This window comes from Ambystoma mexicanum, chromosome 9 (genome assembly GCF_040938575.1).
Source record: "Ambystoma mexicanum isolate Mex_15411 chromosome 9, UKY_AmexF1_1, whole genome shotgun sequence".
Taxonomy (NCBI): domain Eukaryota; kingdom Metazoa; phylum Chordata; class Amphibia; order Caudata; family Ambystomatidae; genus Ambystoma; species Ambystoma mexicanum.
In genome coordinates, this window is record NC_090931.1 from 665172340 (window position 1) to 665189843 (window position 17504).

The 17504-nt window shown below is 46.1% G+C and overlaps 1 protein-coding gene across 1 annotated transcript in view; it reads right to left on the reverse strand.

The window, feature by feature from the left end:
* FLACC1 (flagellum associated containing coiled-coil domains 1) overlaps nt 1–17504 on the reverse strand; it is a 356560-nt gene that overhangs the window by 201107 nt on the left and 137949 nt on the right. Inside the window, exons 4-8 of the mRNA XM_069615462.1 lie at nt 8251–8384; nt 7271–7291; nt 6855–6948; nt 4048–4109; nt 672–769 (exon numbers count right to left, since the gene is read on the reverse strand). Coding sequence (XP_069471563.1) covers nt 672–769; nt 4048–4109; nt 6855–6948; nt 7271–7291; nt 8251–8384 — 409 coding nt within the window. The remainder of the gene's footprint in view (nt 1–671; nt 770–4047; nt 4110–6854; nt 6949–7270; nt 7292–8250; nt 8385–17504) is intronic.

A 17504-nucleotide genomic window follows, 5' to 3' on the forward strand; every position in this document is an offset into this window, starting at 1 on the left:
GGTGGAGGGTGCCATAAATGCTCACCTGGAATTATGGTTGGAATAATTGGACTAACGCTTTGAATCGGTTAAACGCGTATAGAGCTGCCTAGCGAGGGATTCAAACCCAGTCTAACCAAGTAGGCCTTTTCTGCTTCATTTGTGAATGGAATCTGCTCAAAACCATGCACCCCATGCAACTATTGCATCAGTTCTGCTCAAATTGTCTTCAACCTGAACTAAAGTCTGATATTGGAATAAAACCTGAAGGGACGAAGGGAAAACATACTAGCTGACAGAATTCTAATCCAGCTAAAATTCATACGCTCTCCGGTCGATTTGATCTCCCCAAGTTTGAATCTTTTGAGGTTCGGCTCCAAATGTTTTGAATCATTCCATCCGAGTCAAACCTCTGTGGCTTTGCTAGTCTTCGAGGATTGCACATCCTTAGCTTTAAGCCTCAATTACTTTGAATTCTGAGGATTTTCCAGTGTAGACACTAGCAGAACTACACTGGAGTGGCTACAAACGGCATGTGTTACATCACAAAACACCAATAAATGAATTACATTTGCACGGGGAGTAGAGCTCCCTTCTGCTCACTTGCTGCATCAGCATTGTGAGAATGGTAGAATTCATGAAATCATCATCATCATTTGAAGTAAGGCACGAGTGAGTCCAATGAGACGTACCAAAACTCTTCTCCATTTCTGCTTTTTGTTCCTCCCAAAGGCATTTGCACCGTGCTTCCAAGGACTGGAGTTCCGCAGCATGAGCTTCTTGCAGGTCCCTGCATGGCCCATCAGAGGAGCAAAAGTAACAAACATATTTAAAGAATAAACTGCATTATTTTTTCTTAGTCTCGTCTCTATAACATGCTCAGGTTACTAGTTGGGACGTACCCCATTTTGAGACGCTGGCCAGATTATTGAAAATGCTGGCTGCGTAAGCCATTTGCCAGGTTATATTAAGGCCAATTGTAGATATTTTATGCGATTAGGCAGCATTTTTTCGTACCAATGAAAGAATACTAGCAGCATTCCCATTTTTTCACAAAAGGTAACCCACCCGGCATGCCCCATTGTCCCACTTTCCTCCCAAAATCTATACTCCTCCACAATACCTCCCTGCAAGGAGGTATACCACAAGTAGCATTGGCGATTACCGCCGGCATTAAAAAGGCATGAAGATAAAGAACAATTGTTGGATATTTAATCAAGTCTCATCACAAAGGAGCCATTGAGCTTGGATCAGTGGCTCCCTTCACTTTTGCAAAACTGATAACATCCACAGAGTGTTTTACTCCTAACCTTACAGTGTATTGTGGCACAAAACATCCTTTCAAAATGTCATTAGCGGTTTCCAGACCCTAGACTTGATTACAGCTTGGGAAGAAGGATGCCCAGCTTCTCCTTTTTCTGGAGAGTGCACACTTAATCACTGTCAAATTCTAAGAATGCTTGAACCAGATCAGCAAATGGAATTGCCCAAAGCAGACATCTCAGACGAGGTGGGTGATGAGCCTCTAAGCCCCAGAGGCTCTGGCAGGAGGTAGAGACACTGGGACAGCCGAATGTGTAGTGGGTATGTGTGGAGTGTGAGGGATGTTTTCCTTCCCATAAAGCAGTGATCCCCAACGTGTAGCTTGCTGCTGGACATGGTGCGGGAGCCAAGAACGAGGCACCGTTCAGATGAGAGAGCATTGGCATTGTAGCCTGAGTCAGGACTATGCAGGAAAGCTAGCCAGACCACCTGCTCTGGCAGACAAACTCCCTCTGCTGATGAGTCCACAACTAATGGTATATTGTGGTCTAGGGGGTCAAGAGGGTCAAATAGGTTTAAAGTGTAGAAGGAGCCTGAATGAAGCTGCAGAGAGGATTCTTAAGGCTGCAGGTTAGAGGAGTCCCATATCAACCACATTAGTGCTGTTGAAGGCAGAAGTAGCAACAATCTAATGGTGCCCCTGCACTGCTTGGCCCATGAGCGCATGTGATGCAAATAGACCTAGAGAGGCAGCGATTGAGGAGTACATTAGGCCCAGAAATAAGGCCGACCCGACCATCCCAGTGAAGACCACAAAATCGCTGCTGCATTCAGAATTAAATATCCATCTATGAATTTACACTTACTGGGCCATACAAACGCTACAGTCGCTGCACCACTACATAACAGCAGTTGACCTGCTGGCTGGAACAGGTACACAAACTGTAGAAATGAACCAAGCATTTCCTTTGCTTAACTCAAGTAGGTTGCAATGTGTGTGACAAGGTCAGTAATCTGACCTCGTCATGAAAGGATGGGGACTCCTCCCATTGGAAGCCTACCAGGGTTGAAGCGATTGCCATTCCTATTATAGAGGGGGGAAGATGGCAGTTGGGGCGTTACAAGTTCCCATCCCTCCTCAAGCTCGGTATATATTTCTTCATAATATCATTTTTGACAACCATATACTTCTTGACAAACGTGGCTGGACAATTTCGTTCCTGGTCACACTTCTGTCCTCCTCCTTTTCCATGAAGGGTTACTTTATATCAAGACTACAGAATCTTGGAGGATCACTAAAGATTGGGATCAAAGACAAGACGAAAATGTGTGCTGGGACACTTAAAACTACCCCGAAGCTGTGAGTGACTTTATGGATGCTCTCCTGCATGTCGTTGTCTTAGTAGCTTGTGACATAGTATAGGGACTGGTCGGTGGACTTGACACAAGTTCCTATTAGAATAGGCCCTTCACTGGTTTATGTTGATAATTCAGCTTGGCATTTTGTCTTGTGAAATAGTCCTACTTTTGGTTGTTTAGCTCTCACCCTACACCGTGTTGGAATGTTTGTATCACTTACCTCAGGGTCAGGATAGTGTAAGAGGAAAATTGAAGATCTGGGTAAACCCAAGCTAGAGATACTTCACTATTCTAGGACAGGAGGAAGGAGGAGGAAGGAACTACCCCACAGAGACTGAATTTCCCACATCATCTCCTAGGCACCTGAATGTTGGTCAAGCCGGTGGTCAAGGGAGACCCCCAGACCTCCTTTTTCAGTTGATGCAGATACTAAAATCAACCAACTCAGCCTAGCCTGTTTATGCTATATCTTTTTTTCCTACTACCCTCACCCGATGTTATTTTCTATAGAATAAAACTGGGTATACTTCATTGAGAGGGCTCTGTTCCTTCCTCCTCATAACTTTGTGTGCCTTATAACTTGGGTGCAGTTTCACATATCTTCCAAAAATATCCAAAGAATGTATACACACTTGTCAAGAGGAGGATCCAAAACTTTTGTTTTTCCATTAATTTTCGTACACCTACGAACAAAATCTCTGAATGGATTCATGCTTAACCTTTGTAAGGACCTTGTGTCTGTTCTGACCCGTGATCCTTATGTGGTTTGAGGCAAATCCTTCCAGAGGTGTCTAGTAAATATGCCCAAAGTTGATAAAACATAATTTTGCTGTAACTTGGTTCATCCCCGGAACACTATGCTCACCTACCTGACATTTCTTGGCTCCCTGAGTCAGTGGCTTCAGCCATGCTCATTGGCCACTTTGCCCAGGGACATGCCCTGGACTCCTCTCGAAGGCCCATTGTAAACACTTGCAGCTGTGTCCAAGGGACATCCTAGAAAACCAATGTGCCCAATGGGCACAGCCTGTGGCCATACCAGTGGAAACCTCATCTGGGAGTGTACTTCGGCCTTCCATTTTTGATGCATCAGCAGAGATCCTAAAACAGTGGTACCTTTCTCCCAAATTGAACATTCCCGACTTGCCATTTTACTAAAAGTAATGTAAAATCCAACAAGAAATGCAGCAGTACACGTGGTTTGGTCTAGGCAGCTGGGGTGGATACTGGAAGCCAATAGGGTGGTCTAAGAATGTTCATTAAAAGAAGGAGAAGAGATGCCCATTTTTTAACGTGAAGTCTTCAAGGAGCATTTTCGATGGATCGGCAGATATCAAACAAAGTTGCTGCTTAAAAACATTTCCATAGAACGCCATTAGAGCCAAAACAAGCAACAAGAACTGGGGAGTGCACACTTCCCTTCTCTTTTTCCCACATTGGCAGTACCTGACCTCTTGCGCACGCTTCGTCTGAAGCTCCTCCACCTTTTCATCGTTTGCTGCTTTCATCTGGAAATTTAATAAAAAAGGAGGAAATAAGCTACTGTCTTAATGACACTTTTGGGTAAAGAATGGGCTGCTGGCACAATTCCAGTCTGGAAGAGGTGGCTGTACATATGTGCAACCCATCCCAGTGCTGTGAGTCATTAATAAAATTGCAACCACCTGTATGAATCCATCACTGCTGTCATCCAGCTAGAGAAGAAGCACAGACAGTTGCAGCTGGTTTGTGCTGTTGCCCTGCAAAGTATTCAGGAAGAGGCAGGTTTGCATAAATTAGACTCCCCAACATGTAGTCTGGCATGGCTTTTAGGGTCACCATCTGTTTTTCAGGGACAGGAGCGACATGTCCATAATGGGCGAAGGAGCACAGACCCATCAGCTTATGCATAAGCCAATCCAGCCCATTGTAAACAAACACATCCCCAGCCATTTCTTGAAGTGGAGGACACATTTGTGGGCGGCTTTTACAATACTAGTACCCCTGTGTGCATGCCCACTGGGCCATGCAAGGTTGGGGGTGTTTGGCTTCCCTGATTTTACATGGCCCATTAGATATGCAGAGCGGGGTACTACAAGGCCAAATGTGCATATGGGTGCTCCTGCGCCTTCCTCCACAGAGATCCAAGGGCGGTATGATGGAGTACTCCGGCTCCACCAGGCATGTGCAGGAACAAGGAAGCTCTTACTGTTGCATGCGAGCTAGAGGGACATTATGGCAGGTGGGGGGGCATCAAGGGTAAAGCCAACATGAGTATTCTTGCATGGCCTTACTGGTCAACATTAGTGCTGCTAGTCTAGATGTGATTTTGTCCTGCGGCTTGGCATTTTTTACTTGCCTCATGGGTAAAGCCTGCATTATGAGTGCTCTTATGTGGCTGTACACACCTACATTTGTGCAGCCAGCCTTGACATATCTTCTTACTCTGGCATGAGATGGGATTTCTTACTGATAACAAGGTTAAATACAACATGTTGGTCAGAATGGACTACATTGGTGGAACTAGTCTTGACGTGTTTTCTTACTGTGACATGACATTGTTTACTGGCATTATGTTTTCTTACTGTGGCGTGGCATTTTGCCAGCAGGAGCATGTTCTAACCTAGGAATACTAGCATATATTGGCAGAGTCAGCATGGACATGTTGGCTTATATTATCGTTACTGGTATTATGGGCAAAGCAAACATGAGTATGTTCTTGTAGGTGAATACTGGTATATATTGGTGCAGCCAGCATGGACATGGATTGACACAGCCAGCATGAAATGGACACAGCCAGCATGAAAATGTTTTTATGCTGGCATATATTGTGGGTAAAGGCATCATGGAAATGCATTGGAAATGCTCCTGTGCACTATTTGTGGCTTGCATCTATCGATTTATTTTCATTGGGTACCCTATAAAAACAATTGCAAACTCTGATCCAATTTTCACAGGATGTATGCTGCAAAAATCACTATTTGGAGCCATTATTTAAAAAATGTTCTCAAGGGGATCAAGGCTCCTTGTTTGGTTCAGCTTCCTCGGTGTGCTTGGGCAATGCCCCATGATTGGGGCAAATGTTTATGCTCCTCCAATAAAAAATAAAATCTCTAGCTGCCACCGGCCAGTAAAGGAAATGTGGTGGTATACCTGCCTCATTACATATTTTAAAGTCCTACCTCTGTCCCTTCTTCTCAATCAATGTGACCCCATCGCTCTCACGACTTCTACCATAACTTTGTTTCCTAAATATTGCCCAACTAACTGGTACTTATTTCATCAAAACTAAAAGGGTGAAAGGGCAAGTCAGCCTTGACTGACTTAGTGATTCGGCACTGTACAAAGAAAAAGCACTATATATAATGCAAAGCTTTTTTACAAGCTGTGGCCACAAAAATGTATTGGTGCAAAAGCACACATTTTAAGCACATAAGCAGTTGTCCCTTTTCTCCCTGTGTAGTTTGGAGGGGATGGGCTGCCCATGCAGAGACAGAACATTCTGTACTCCCGAATCGGATGTACCCACAAATATGAGCAAATAGCCAGGATTTCCTCCTCTGCTAGTCCGGGACAGACACGGGTCAATGTGTAACTTGAAGAATGGTCCAGACCATTCTGTGCAGTGCCTACACTCAGGACTTCTGCTGTTCCAAATACATCTCTGCAATTTGGTGTCACTGGCCCTTTAAAGCGTACCTTTATGAAATGTACTCAGCTGCTCCATCACTCTGCCCAGAGGGATGCAATAATTCACTGGTCCAAAATGCATATTGTTGCCTAGTGCAGCCTTCCTTCCCCAGATGAGCAGGCCACCTTTGGAGGCAACCTAGACATTTTCATTGAACTGCGAATCTCAGATGCCCACTTCTGAAGTAGGCCTCTGTGTGTACCTGGCCCCGCAAGATGTAGCAACTGGCCCTAGTAATGGTTTATCTTCTGTTGCATAACACTAACCTGTGGGCAAATCAGTAATCTGTGATTTGTGAGCCCCTACTAAAGGTGTCGGAGCAGCAGGCCCCTGGTCAAGGGCATTGGAAATCAACATACAGGATAGCTCTGTATGGCTGTGTAAGACTGAGCTTCACATGCCGCCAACTCTGCCCCAATGCCATCAATGAGACCAACTTGAAGTGCTCAATGGGCTTTGTCATAAGAAGTACACTTTGCAGCAAATCACAGAGGACCAACTGCTCTCTCAGTGGAGCCAGTTTTATCCAACTCCTTTTCTTTGGGTCAGATCCCACATGTTCATTAATATACCTAGTACTCACGTTTTTCTGTGTTTCCCGATGATCCCGTCGCTCCTGCTCCAACATTGCTATTAGCTTGGAAATTTGTTCCTGCAAATCATTTACAGTGTCCTCCCTACAAGAAAATAATAGATGACTACCACCTGCATACCATTCAATGGAGATCCAGAGGTGAACTGGCTTACACAAGGAAACTGGGGGGAATTTCCAAACATGACTGTGCCTTTAGATGGCCGGTAAGCTTCGGAAAGGATGAGTTATGCATCAGTTGCCCCTGGCATATAAGAGGATATGCCAAGTCTTTCTGACCCTTCAGGGACACTAATGCATCACAGAATCTTCCTAAATCCCACCAATGGCGAGTTCACACTGATATCAAGAAACAACATCCGCAGTCATCTCAAAAATATTAAATACTTGTATGGAAAAGTACTTACAGCTCAGTACGGATCTCAAACCTGGGATTGGAAAAAAAAATCATAATTAGTAGGAGAACACAGTAGCTTTTAATGGAGCTGGCATTTATTGCTTTTTTCCTGGAGAGCTATTACAGAATAATCCCCTACTGCCTGCAGGGACAGGGGTCTTGCAGACCCTCATTTGGGATGCTGTCCCAGATGGGGGCCTGTAGAGCCTTCTTCCCTGCAGGCACTAATGGCAACAAAGGAGCACAGTGCAAAGGAGTCCATGAGGGTAGTCTATGTAGCAATGGTTACTCATTATGTGGCTGTTCAGATGTGTTGGACTTCCAACTCCCATGATCCCTAGCCAGCATAGTGAATGGTGAAGGATTGTAGTCCAAAACAGGCAAGCTATATAATGAGTAAACCTGAGTAGACACTTATATGCTTCCATGGACCATGCAGAGGCAGGGCTCAGGAAGAGAAGCACAAATACATTCATGCTCCAACCTGTTGCTGTTTGCTTGACATTTGGAAAACTCTGACAAGTGCAGTGCCCTGGGCATCTGCAAACTTTGACTGGAAACACCCATGAATGTTATAAAACTGTGGACATTGGGCTTCATTACGAGTTTGGCGGGAAACTAAGTACCGTTACTGCCACTTGGTCCCATGTATTTACCACAGGTTTACTACTGCCAGCACAGCGGTGTTAATCCACATTTTTGGAGTCCATAGGGCTCCTGTCTGATTTTTTGCTGATTTACTGTGACTGCAGTAAACTTGATGATTTTTGCTGTAAATTGGATGATTTAACTCCAGCTTTTTGCTTTAGGTACCTCATCCACTTTACTGCCAAAACTCATAGAATGGAGGTGCGGTAATGGAATTGCTGCTACTTTACATCCACTTTTTGCCACACGGCTGTACTCTTAATGAGACTCAAATCTCCTGCGCCCATCCTATCCCCGTCCCCCACATAGAACTGTGTAATTACAAACATTATAAGCACGTACCTGTTTGAAGTTGTGGGCTTTAGGTCTTCTTCTGACAGACAGCCAAAGAACTGTTCATCCAGTGTGACAGAGATCTGGTCCTTGCTACGTGTCATGCAGTACCCGGGGGAGATAAGTAGATGTTCCTTCTCACTCTGCAGAAGGAAAAGAGGGCCATCACGTGACTAGTCTCGGACATATGCAATCAGGATTATTGGTAGCTATGCTGCTATGGACGGAATATAATATGCTATGCAATAAATATGATACAAATCTTTATCAGAAAGGATGAAGGACCGCACATAACATTTTAGCAAAAGGTCACATAAAAATAATGTTATTTTTTTAATAAATGCTGAATGGTAATTATTTTATTATAAATAAGGGCACATAACAGCAAAATTGGTGATGACAGAAAACATAATGGGTGTCTGGGAGAAGAAACACAAGGATTGAGCAGGATTTGTAAACTATGTTGATGTTAATAGATGAATGATGAGTGAAAGTGATGGACACACGATGGATCACCTCAAACCATGTGCAGCAACTCTTAGGTCTTAGGCCATGGCTGAAACAGTGAACGGCTAACTAGATGAGTGCTCAGAGCAGTCGGTTTTCAATAAGCTGGCCCAGTCTCTCAAGCATTATCTAGGTAGAGGGGGGGATAACAAGGATAACTGTAGCATTCCTTGCCATTTGATTTGTCAATCATTCTCATATTAGGTAAAGTTATAAGGGAAGGACAATCATTCACTCTATGGCAGCCATTATGGGTTTGCCGGTATCCCAATGGTAATTCCAGCGGGATATCGGCAAATGGTATGAACATTCCCGCTGCTTGATATCCCAGAATTACTGGGATACTACAGGTGGCGGGAAGGGCGGTAAGGGAGTAGTTTCTTTCCTGTAACTCCATTTCTCCAGCATTGATATCTTTCATGGATTCACATGCTTAGAATATTCCCCGTCGTTAGGCTGGGAACCCTCTGTATATTTCTAAAGACGTTTTCCATAGGAAAAATTTGGACACTTCTGTGTCCTATCTACGTCGTTTTGGGCCGCTTACGCCTGCCCCAATAGGACGTAGCGGTATAAATAGCCCCGCTTCCGCGGCTCCCATCAGATTTTAACCCCCAAAGTAGTATGGGGTATATAAGGTTTGCATGCAGGGGAGGCCGGCGGGCACATGTGAATCCATGAAAGATACCAATGCTGGAGAAGAACAAGTTACTTACCAACTGGTAACGTTCTTTCGATTGGATGTTCCTCCAACGTATTTCTCATCTTAGATGTATTCCATCCAGCTTTGCTGCTCTTCGGAATTTTTTTCGCCAGAGGGCGCTGTGCGTCGATGTCGTTGAGTCGATGGTCCCTCGAAGGCCTCCGTCGAGGGTGATGTCATCGGGTGTATAAGTAGCACGCGCGGCTCCCGTTGGCCTCAGTTCTGTTTTTCCCCTTTTTATCTTTGATCTTGTACTGTGTAGATTGTGCCGGCAGACAGGTATGAGCCTTGCGAGATTTGAGATGGCAAGGACCCGGAAAAATCTACAGAGGTGTAGGCTGGGAGGGCGATGAGGAATACGTTGGAGGAAAATCCAAATCGAAAGAACGTTACCAGTTGGTAAGTAACTTGTTCTTCGGTGGATTGTGTCCTCCAACCTATTCCTCATCTTAGATAGACTCCCAAAGCAGTATGGACAATTCCTCTGGAGGAGGGGGTAGATTTTTCGATACTCTTAGATGGCTGAGTATAGTACTGCTTTTCCAAAAGTTAGCCCCCTAGACTGGGAAGCATCCAGGTTATAGAATTTTAAGAAGGTGTGTAGCGAAGACCAAGTTGCTGCTTCGCAAATGGATCTTATTGGAACACCACTTTGAAGGGCCGTGGAGGAGGCGATGCCTCTGGTGGAATGAGCTCTTAACCCTTCCTGAGGGTCTTTTTGAGCTACTCTATAGCATTCTGAAATGCAAAGCACAATCCAGCGTGAAATTGTCTTTTTGTCACCGATTGACCCAGTTTCCTTCCTGTATAACCTATAAACAGCTGGTTGTCCACTCTAAGTCTGGAAAGTCTAGAGATGTAAAAGCTTAAAGCTCTTTTCGGATCCAACCTGTGTAATCCTTCCTCCTCCTTCGAAGGATGGGGTGGAGGATAGAATGCGGGTAAGACAATTTTCTGACTTAAATGAAAATCAGATATTACTTTCGGTAAAAATTATGGTTTTACCCTCAACACAACTCTGTCCTTATGAAACACAGTATAGGGTGGCCCAGAAGACAGTGACTACAATTCGCTCACTCTTCTTGCTGATGTTAGAGCAAACAAGAAGGCCGTTTTCCACGTTAGTAATCTTAATGGACACGTGTGCATAGGCTCAAAAGGAGCACACATTAAGAATTTTAGGACTAAATTTAGATCTCAGATCGGTACTTGAAATGGGTGAGCAGGAAACGCATTAGTGAGTCCTTTTAAGAATTGTATTATCAAAGGAATTTTGAAGTAGGAGCATTGTTCCGGTGAGCGCTTGAAAATGGAAAGTGCCTCAAGGTAACCTTTTATTGTTCCGATATTCAGACCTTTATGTGCTAGGGTCAGAAGGAAAGATAATACTTCTGAAATAGAACATAGGAAAGGATCGACATTCTTTTCTCTAAACCAGTTGCAAAACTTTTTCCAACAGCAACGGTATAGAGACTTTGTTGCTGGCCTTCTTGCCGAAAGCAACACCTCCATAACGTCATCTGGAAGGTTCCAATCCCTGTATCTCAGCCTTTCAGATACCAAGCATGAAGGTTGAGCGTTTTGACCTCTGGATGGAGAACCTGACCCTCCATTTGAGAGAGAAGGTTCTCTCTCTCTGAGGAAGACGTACTGGAGGACAGATGGACATGTCTAGAAGGTCTGGGTACCACGTTCTCCTGGCCCAATCCGTGGCAATTAGGATCATGCGGCTCCGAAACCTTCTCAGCCTCCTGATGACCTGAGGAATGACGGGAATCGGAGGGAACGCGTACAATAGTGGGAAATTCCACTCCACCACAAACGCGTCCCCCAGGGCTCCTCTCGGGGGAAATTCCCTTGAGCAATACCTTTCGCATTTTTGGTTGATTCCGGTTGCAAGCAGGTCTACTTGAGGGGTTCCCCAAAGGGCGAAGATCTCTTGAATTACTTCCTGAGCCAGTTCCCATTCGTGGGATACCGTGCTCTGCCTGCTCAGAGCATCTGCCGTCATATTCTCTTCCCCGGCTGGATGAATTGCCATTAAAGAGATTCCTTCCTGAATCACCCAATACCAGAGCTGCATTGCCTCTCTGCATAGGGGTAGTGACCCCACACCTCCTCTTTTGTTTAGGTAGTGCATGGCCACTGTGTTGTCCATCAATATCAGGACATTCTTTCCCCTGACAGATGGCAGGAAGGCATTCAGCGCTACTCTGATTGCCCTCAGCTATAAAAGGTTGATATGTAGTTTGGACTCCGATGGAGACCAACGACCGTTGATTGTCAAATTGTTGGCATGAACTCCTCACCCCAGGAGTGAGGCGTCCGTCACTACTGTGATCTCCGGCCATGGTTGCCAAAAAGGTTCTCCTTTTAGGATGTTCTCTGTACAGGTCCACCATAGAAGGTCTTGTCTGACCTTGTTCGGAATCTGAAGAAGATCTGTCATTTGACCCGAGAACTGGGACCACTGAGTCTTTAGTGGCCACTGAAGGGATCTCATCCCTCAAGCGTGCCTCTGGCACCAGAAAGATGCAGGATGCAATGAGGCCGAGCAACCTTAAAAAGTCGTAAGCCTGGAGATTTTGGAATTTGGAAACCATCTGAAGAATTTCTCGAGCCCTCGACTTGGGAGGCGAGCTCTTTCCCAAGGACGTGTCTAATACAGCTCCTATGTACTGAAGCTGTTGGGAAGGTGTCATCTGTGACTTCTTGAAATTGAGGGAGAAGCCCAGTTTGTGGAGGAAGTGGCAGGTAACTTTCAGATGATCCAGTGCTTGCTCGGCAGAACGCACTCTGATCAACCAATCGTCCAGGTAGGGGTAGACATGAATCCCCCCTCTCCTGAGGTGCGCTGCCACCACTACTATTAACTCGGTGAAGACCCTCGGGCGGAGGTCAACTCGAAAGGCAGGACTCGAAACTGATAATGTGAGTCGCCAACTATGAACCTCACGTATTTTCTGTGTTTCAGATGAATCGGCACATGAAAATAGGGATCCTGGAGGTCCAATGACACCAACCAGTCCAGAAGTTGAAGGGCCTGAAGGATCTGAGAAAGGGTAACCATCTTGAACTTGTCCTTTCTGAGGAACGTGTTCAAGTTTCTTAAGTCCAAGATGGGTCTCAGTCCTCCGTCCTTTTTGGGGATCAAAAAATACAGGGAGTACCATTCCTTGTTCCTCTCGCTGCAGGTACTGGTTCTATAGCACCTTCTCCAGCAGGGTTAAAACTTCCTGCTGTAGGAGCGGGTTTGAAGACTTCAACGGGTGTCTCCCTGGTGGATTGCTTTGAGGTTGCGTTAACCTCAGGCAGTAACCTTGGGCTATTATTTCTAGAGCCCAAACATCTGAAGTAATGGCTCGCCATTCTTGCAAATGCTGTGACAGCCTGCCCCCTACAGGTGTTTTGTGATGCAAGTCCTCAAAGCGGTTTTGTGGCGGATGTTGCAGCCGCTGATGGCAGAGAGGCTGCAGCTGGAGCTGGTTTAGCACGTTTTCCTCGTCCACCACGAGTGGCCTTTTTCTGGCCCCTTTGACTGGCCATTCCTCTCGCCTTTCCATATGAGGTATAGTAACGATAGGATTGTCCCCTCCATGACTGTCCATGCGCACGAAAAGGCTGAGGTTGCCTAATAGCAACTCCTAAAGATTTGGCAGCTGCTTTTGAGGTCTGCAACCTCTCAAGGCTCTCATCAGCCTTGTTGCCAAAAAGGTGAGACCCGTCAAAAGGCATGTTCAGAAGGTGGTTCTGTACGTCCGGTGCGAAACCCGACTTCCGTAACCACGCAAATCTGCGCATTAACGTGCTAATGCCCATGGACCTGCTTACACTATCTGCAGTGTCCAATCCAGATTGAAGGGATTCCTGCATGGCTTCCTTTCCATCTCTAACTTCCCTTTCTTCCCCTTCTGGTATGTGCTCCGCCGCCATTGCAATGCACTCCCAAAGAGTGTACAAAAATTTTGCCAAGGCACATGTGGAGTTGGCAGATTTTAATGCCATGCTCCCAGCTGAAAATACCTTCCGTGCCCAACTATCCACACGCTTATCGTCCCTGTCTGGAGGGATAGACGGGTATGCAAGTTTGTTAGAAGCTGTGGCTGCCTGTATGACCAGACTCTCGGGAGTTGGGTGTTTGGACAGATAGCCGGGGTCGCTACTGGCCGGGCGGTATTTTGAGGTGAGGGATTTATTTACCGGAGGAATAGAAACCGGAGTTTCCCAATTCTTGGCCGCCCTATTTTGCAGGGCTACATGAAAGGGTAGTCCTGGGTCTTCGTGGGACCATGGTCCAATATATCTGTTAAATCATCCTGGATTAATTGGGCTGATGGTTTAGCCCATCCTTAGTAATCTACTACCTTTATCATTGACAGTATGATGGACCGGCATGCTCTCCTGGTTCTGGTCTGCCAAAGTCATTTTCAGGAGATGTGTCAGTGCCACTTGCATTGTGTTATGATTCCACCAAGTCCCTCATTCTGCTTTCTTCTGAAATCAAGCATTCTGGGACATTTGGGGTGCCATATTCCAGACCAAAAGGTACATTCTCCTCATCAGATCTCGCCTGTTCCTCAAAAATTGAGGTCAGGGATTTGAAAAACTCCTTTCTGGGGAGAGGCTTGAAAACCTTCTCTGGGAGAGGAGGAGGAAGAGGTCTAGTACCTGGCTCTGAGGACAATACAGGTTTTGTAACCTCATCCTTCTCTTTTTCTGGCTTCCCTGGCTTGGCTGGAGCCTTTGGCGCCGAGGGTTTCGGCGTCGACGACATCGTGGTCGACGACAGGGTCTGCTTCGAGGGCGTCGAGGCGACCTTCGAAGATTTTCCCTTCGAGGTATGATGGGTCTCAGACAGCGTCGATGACCTCGAGCGGTCGACTCGACTCAAGCGTTTTTCACTCGGCGTCCTGGAAGGTTCCCTATCCTTCCTTTTTCGATCACCCGGGCTCTAGGGCGCGCGAGTGTCGGAGTGATGACGCTCCCGGCCAGCTTCCGAAGAAGGCGCGGACAGAGGCTTTGCTTTTTCAAACACCTCCATCATTTTGACCCTGAATGCTTCACACTCTTCGGTAGACAAATGTTTCGTGGGGCATTTCATCTTTTTTGGAGACTCGTCTGACGACGAGGTGGAGGGAGACCTGTGGCGTCGTTTCTTCGATCTTTTTGACGAAGACAACAAGCGATGGGAATCGCTACGGGACCTCGATCGATGCCTTTCGCTTCGAGGGGAATTCTCCTCATGGGATCTCGACTCGATGCTAGAGGTTTTTCGGTCGGTTTTTCGACCTACATGTAGCTTTCCTCTCCTCTCGCAAGGCCTTCCCCGTCATCGCCTGACACTTCGTACAGGCCTCCATGTCGTGGCCTTCTCCGAGGCACCACAAACACTCTCGATGCGGGTCCGCGATCGACATTTTTGACCCGCACGATTTGCAATTTTTGGATCCCGATTTCGGGGTCGTGGTCGATGACGCGGACATATTTCGTTATTATATATTCTCACAGAACTCGAGGCGCGCCGAATGTCCGAAGCAAAGTATAATGTGGAAAAACGGAGCTGAGGCCAACGGGCACCGCGCGTGCTACTTATACACCCGATGACGTCACCCTCGACAGAGGCCTTCGAGGGACCATCGACTCGAAGACATCGACGCACGGCACCCTCTGCCGAAAAAAATTCCGAACAGCAGCAAAGCTGGATGGAATACATCTAAGATGAGGAATACGTTGGAGGACACAATCCACTCGAAATGGAGTTACAGGTAAGAAACTACTCCCTTCTCCAGCATTGTATCTTTCATGGATTCACATGCTTAGAATAAATTGTATAGCAGTACCTCTAATCTGGAAGTGTGTAATGCAAACCAATATCATCATAGCCACACATGCATTTAGCAATGGAAAAAACTTCCAGTCATGGTACATTAACAGTAAGAACCAATTAAGATACATTGATAGAAGGATACACCCCTCTATGGGGCTTACCTTACTGAAACCGGTGTCGTAGGACTGCTCGTCCCATCTGCATATCCTCTGCATGTTGCTGCTCGAGGCAATAATGCCGGGTAAATGTATGCGGCACCGACCAGGATGCCGCTTGACAGATATCCCCCAGCGGGATTCCAGACCACAATGCCGCCAATGACGAAGTGAATCTCGTTGAATGGGCCTTTGGACGCTTTTCCAGAGGCTTCCCTGCTTTCGAGTGGCAAAAAGCAATTGTCGACGATACTCAGCAGGCAAGACCTTGCTTTGAGATTGCTTTTCCCTTTGCCGAAGGGCCATAAGCCATAAATAGTTGTCTTGTACCTCTAAAATCTTGAGTACGATTGAGGTAAAACTTTAGAGCTCTTTTTACATCCAATGTATGGGGAGCTTTTTCCGCGAAAGACGAGGGTGTTGCGAAGAATGCAGTACAATAGAAGAATGCTTGTGGAATATAGTTGGAACTTTTGGTATGAAATGAGGGTTAGTTGCCAATACCACTTTGTCTTTGAAAAACCTCAAGTATGGCGGATCAAAAACGAACGCCTGTAGTTCCGAAAGTCGTCTTGCTGAAGTAATAGCCACCAAAAAGGCTAATTTCCACGAGAAGAATTTTAAAGATGACGACGACATAGGTTCGAAAGGCGCCTTCATTAGCCCTGCCAGTACCAGGTTGAGACTCCAGTTCGGAGGAAACTTTTTGGTTGGAGGAAAAGTTCAAAATAAACATTTTAGGAAATGTTTAACTAATCGATCACTAAACAGTGGTGTTGAATGTCTTTTATGAGTGAATCTCGAAATGGCAGCCAGATGAACCTTTATCGAAGAAAAAGATAAACCCCTTTCTGCCAAGTGCAGCAAGTATGGAAGAAGTTGTTCTGCCGCGATGTTCAGGGGTTCTAATTCTGGTTGATCCTTGCACCACATGCAGAATCTCCTCCACTTACATGCATACAAAGTATTCGTGGATGGAGCCCGTGCTGCTTGTAAAATTCGACGACAGTCCGAGGAAATGGTCAGAGCCCCAAATTCGGAGAAGTCAGGAGCCAGGCTGTCAGGCTGAGGACGTCCGGGTCGTGATGCCAAACTGCTCCCTTGTCCTGAGATAGAAGGTTCGGAATCTTCTGGAACCTCACTGGTTGCGTTATCGACAGCTGGAGTAGGTCGGAGAACCACGATTGTCTCGCCCAGTAAGGGGCCACTAGGATCACACGACATGGGTATTTGTGAATCCATTGTAGAGTTCGTCGGATGAGTGGAAACGGAGGAAACGCATACACAAACTTGTCTGTCCAAGGGAAGGAGAATGCTTCCCCCAGTGAGTCGGGTTGTGGCCATCTGCTCGCATACTGTGTGCACTTCTTGTTCTCTCTCGTTGCAAAGAGATCCAGGGAAGGATGGCCCCATTTTCTGAAAATATTCGCCAGTTGTTGGTCGTTCAACTCCCACTCGTGCAGTTGATTCATCTCTCTGCTGGGAGAGTCCGCCTGTACATTTTTTACTCCTGGCAGGTGGTAAGCCAATATATTTATCTTCTGTTCGAGAGCCCAATGCCATATTTCTTGAGCTTTGGTCGAGAGAGTTCTGGAACGAGTACCTCCCTGCTTCCTCAGGTAGAACATTGTCGTTGTATTGTCCGTCAATATTCTTACGACCAATCCCTTTATGCATGGTAAAAATGATTTAGGGCCCAACGTACCGCCCTCAACTCCAGTACTTTGATATGAAGGGTCGACTCTTCCAGTGACCACTGACCTTGCACTTGCAGGGACTCCAGATGGGCTCCCCATCCTGTCAGAGATGCATCCGTCACCACCGTCATCTGAAACTCCGGTTCCTGCAGGGGCATCCCTCTCGTTAGATTGTCTAAGAGTTGCCACCACTGAAGCGCTTGCAGAAGCTTGTTGCTGATAGTCAATTTGTCTGACCACAATCCCCGACTTTGGGACCATCGGTCTGCTAGAAATTCTTGTATTGGTCTCATGAAGAGACGACAGTTGTTTACTAATGGGATACACAACGCCATGGTCCCTAGTAGTGACATGTATTTTCTTACCGACACTCT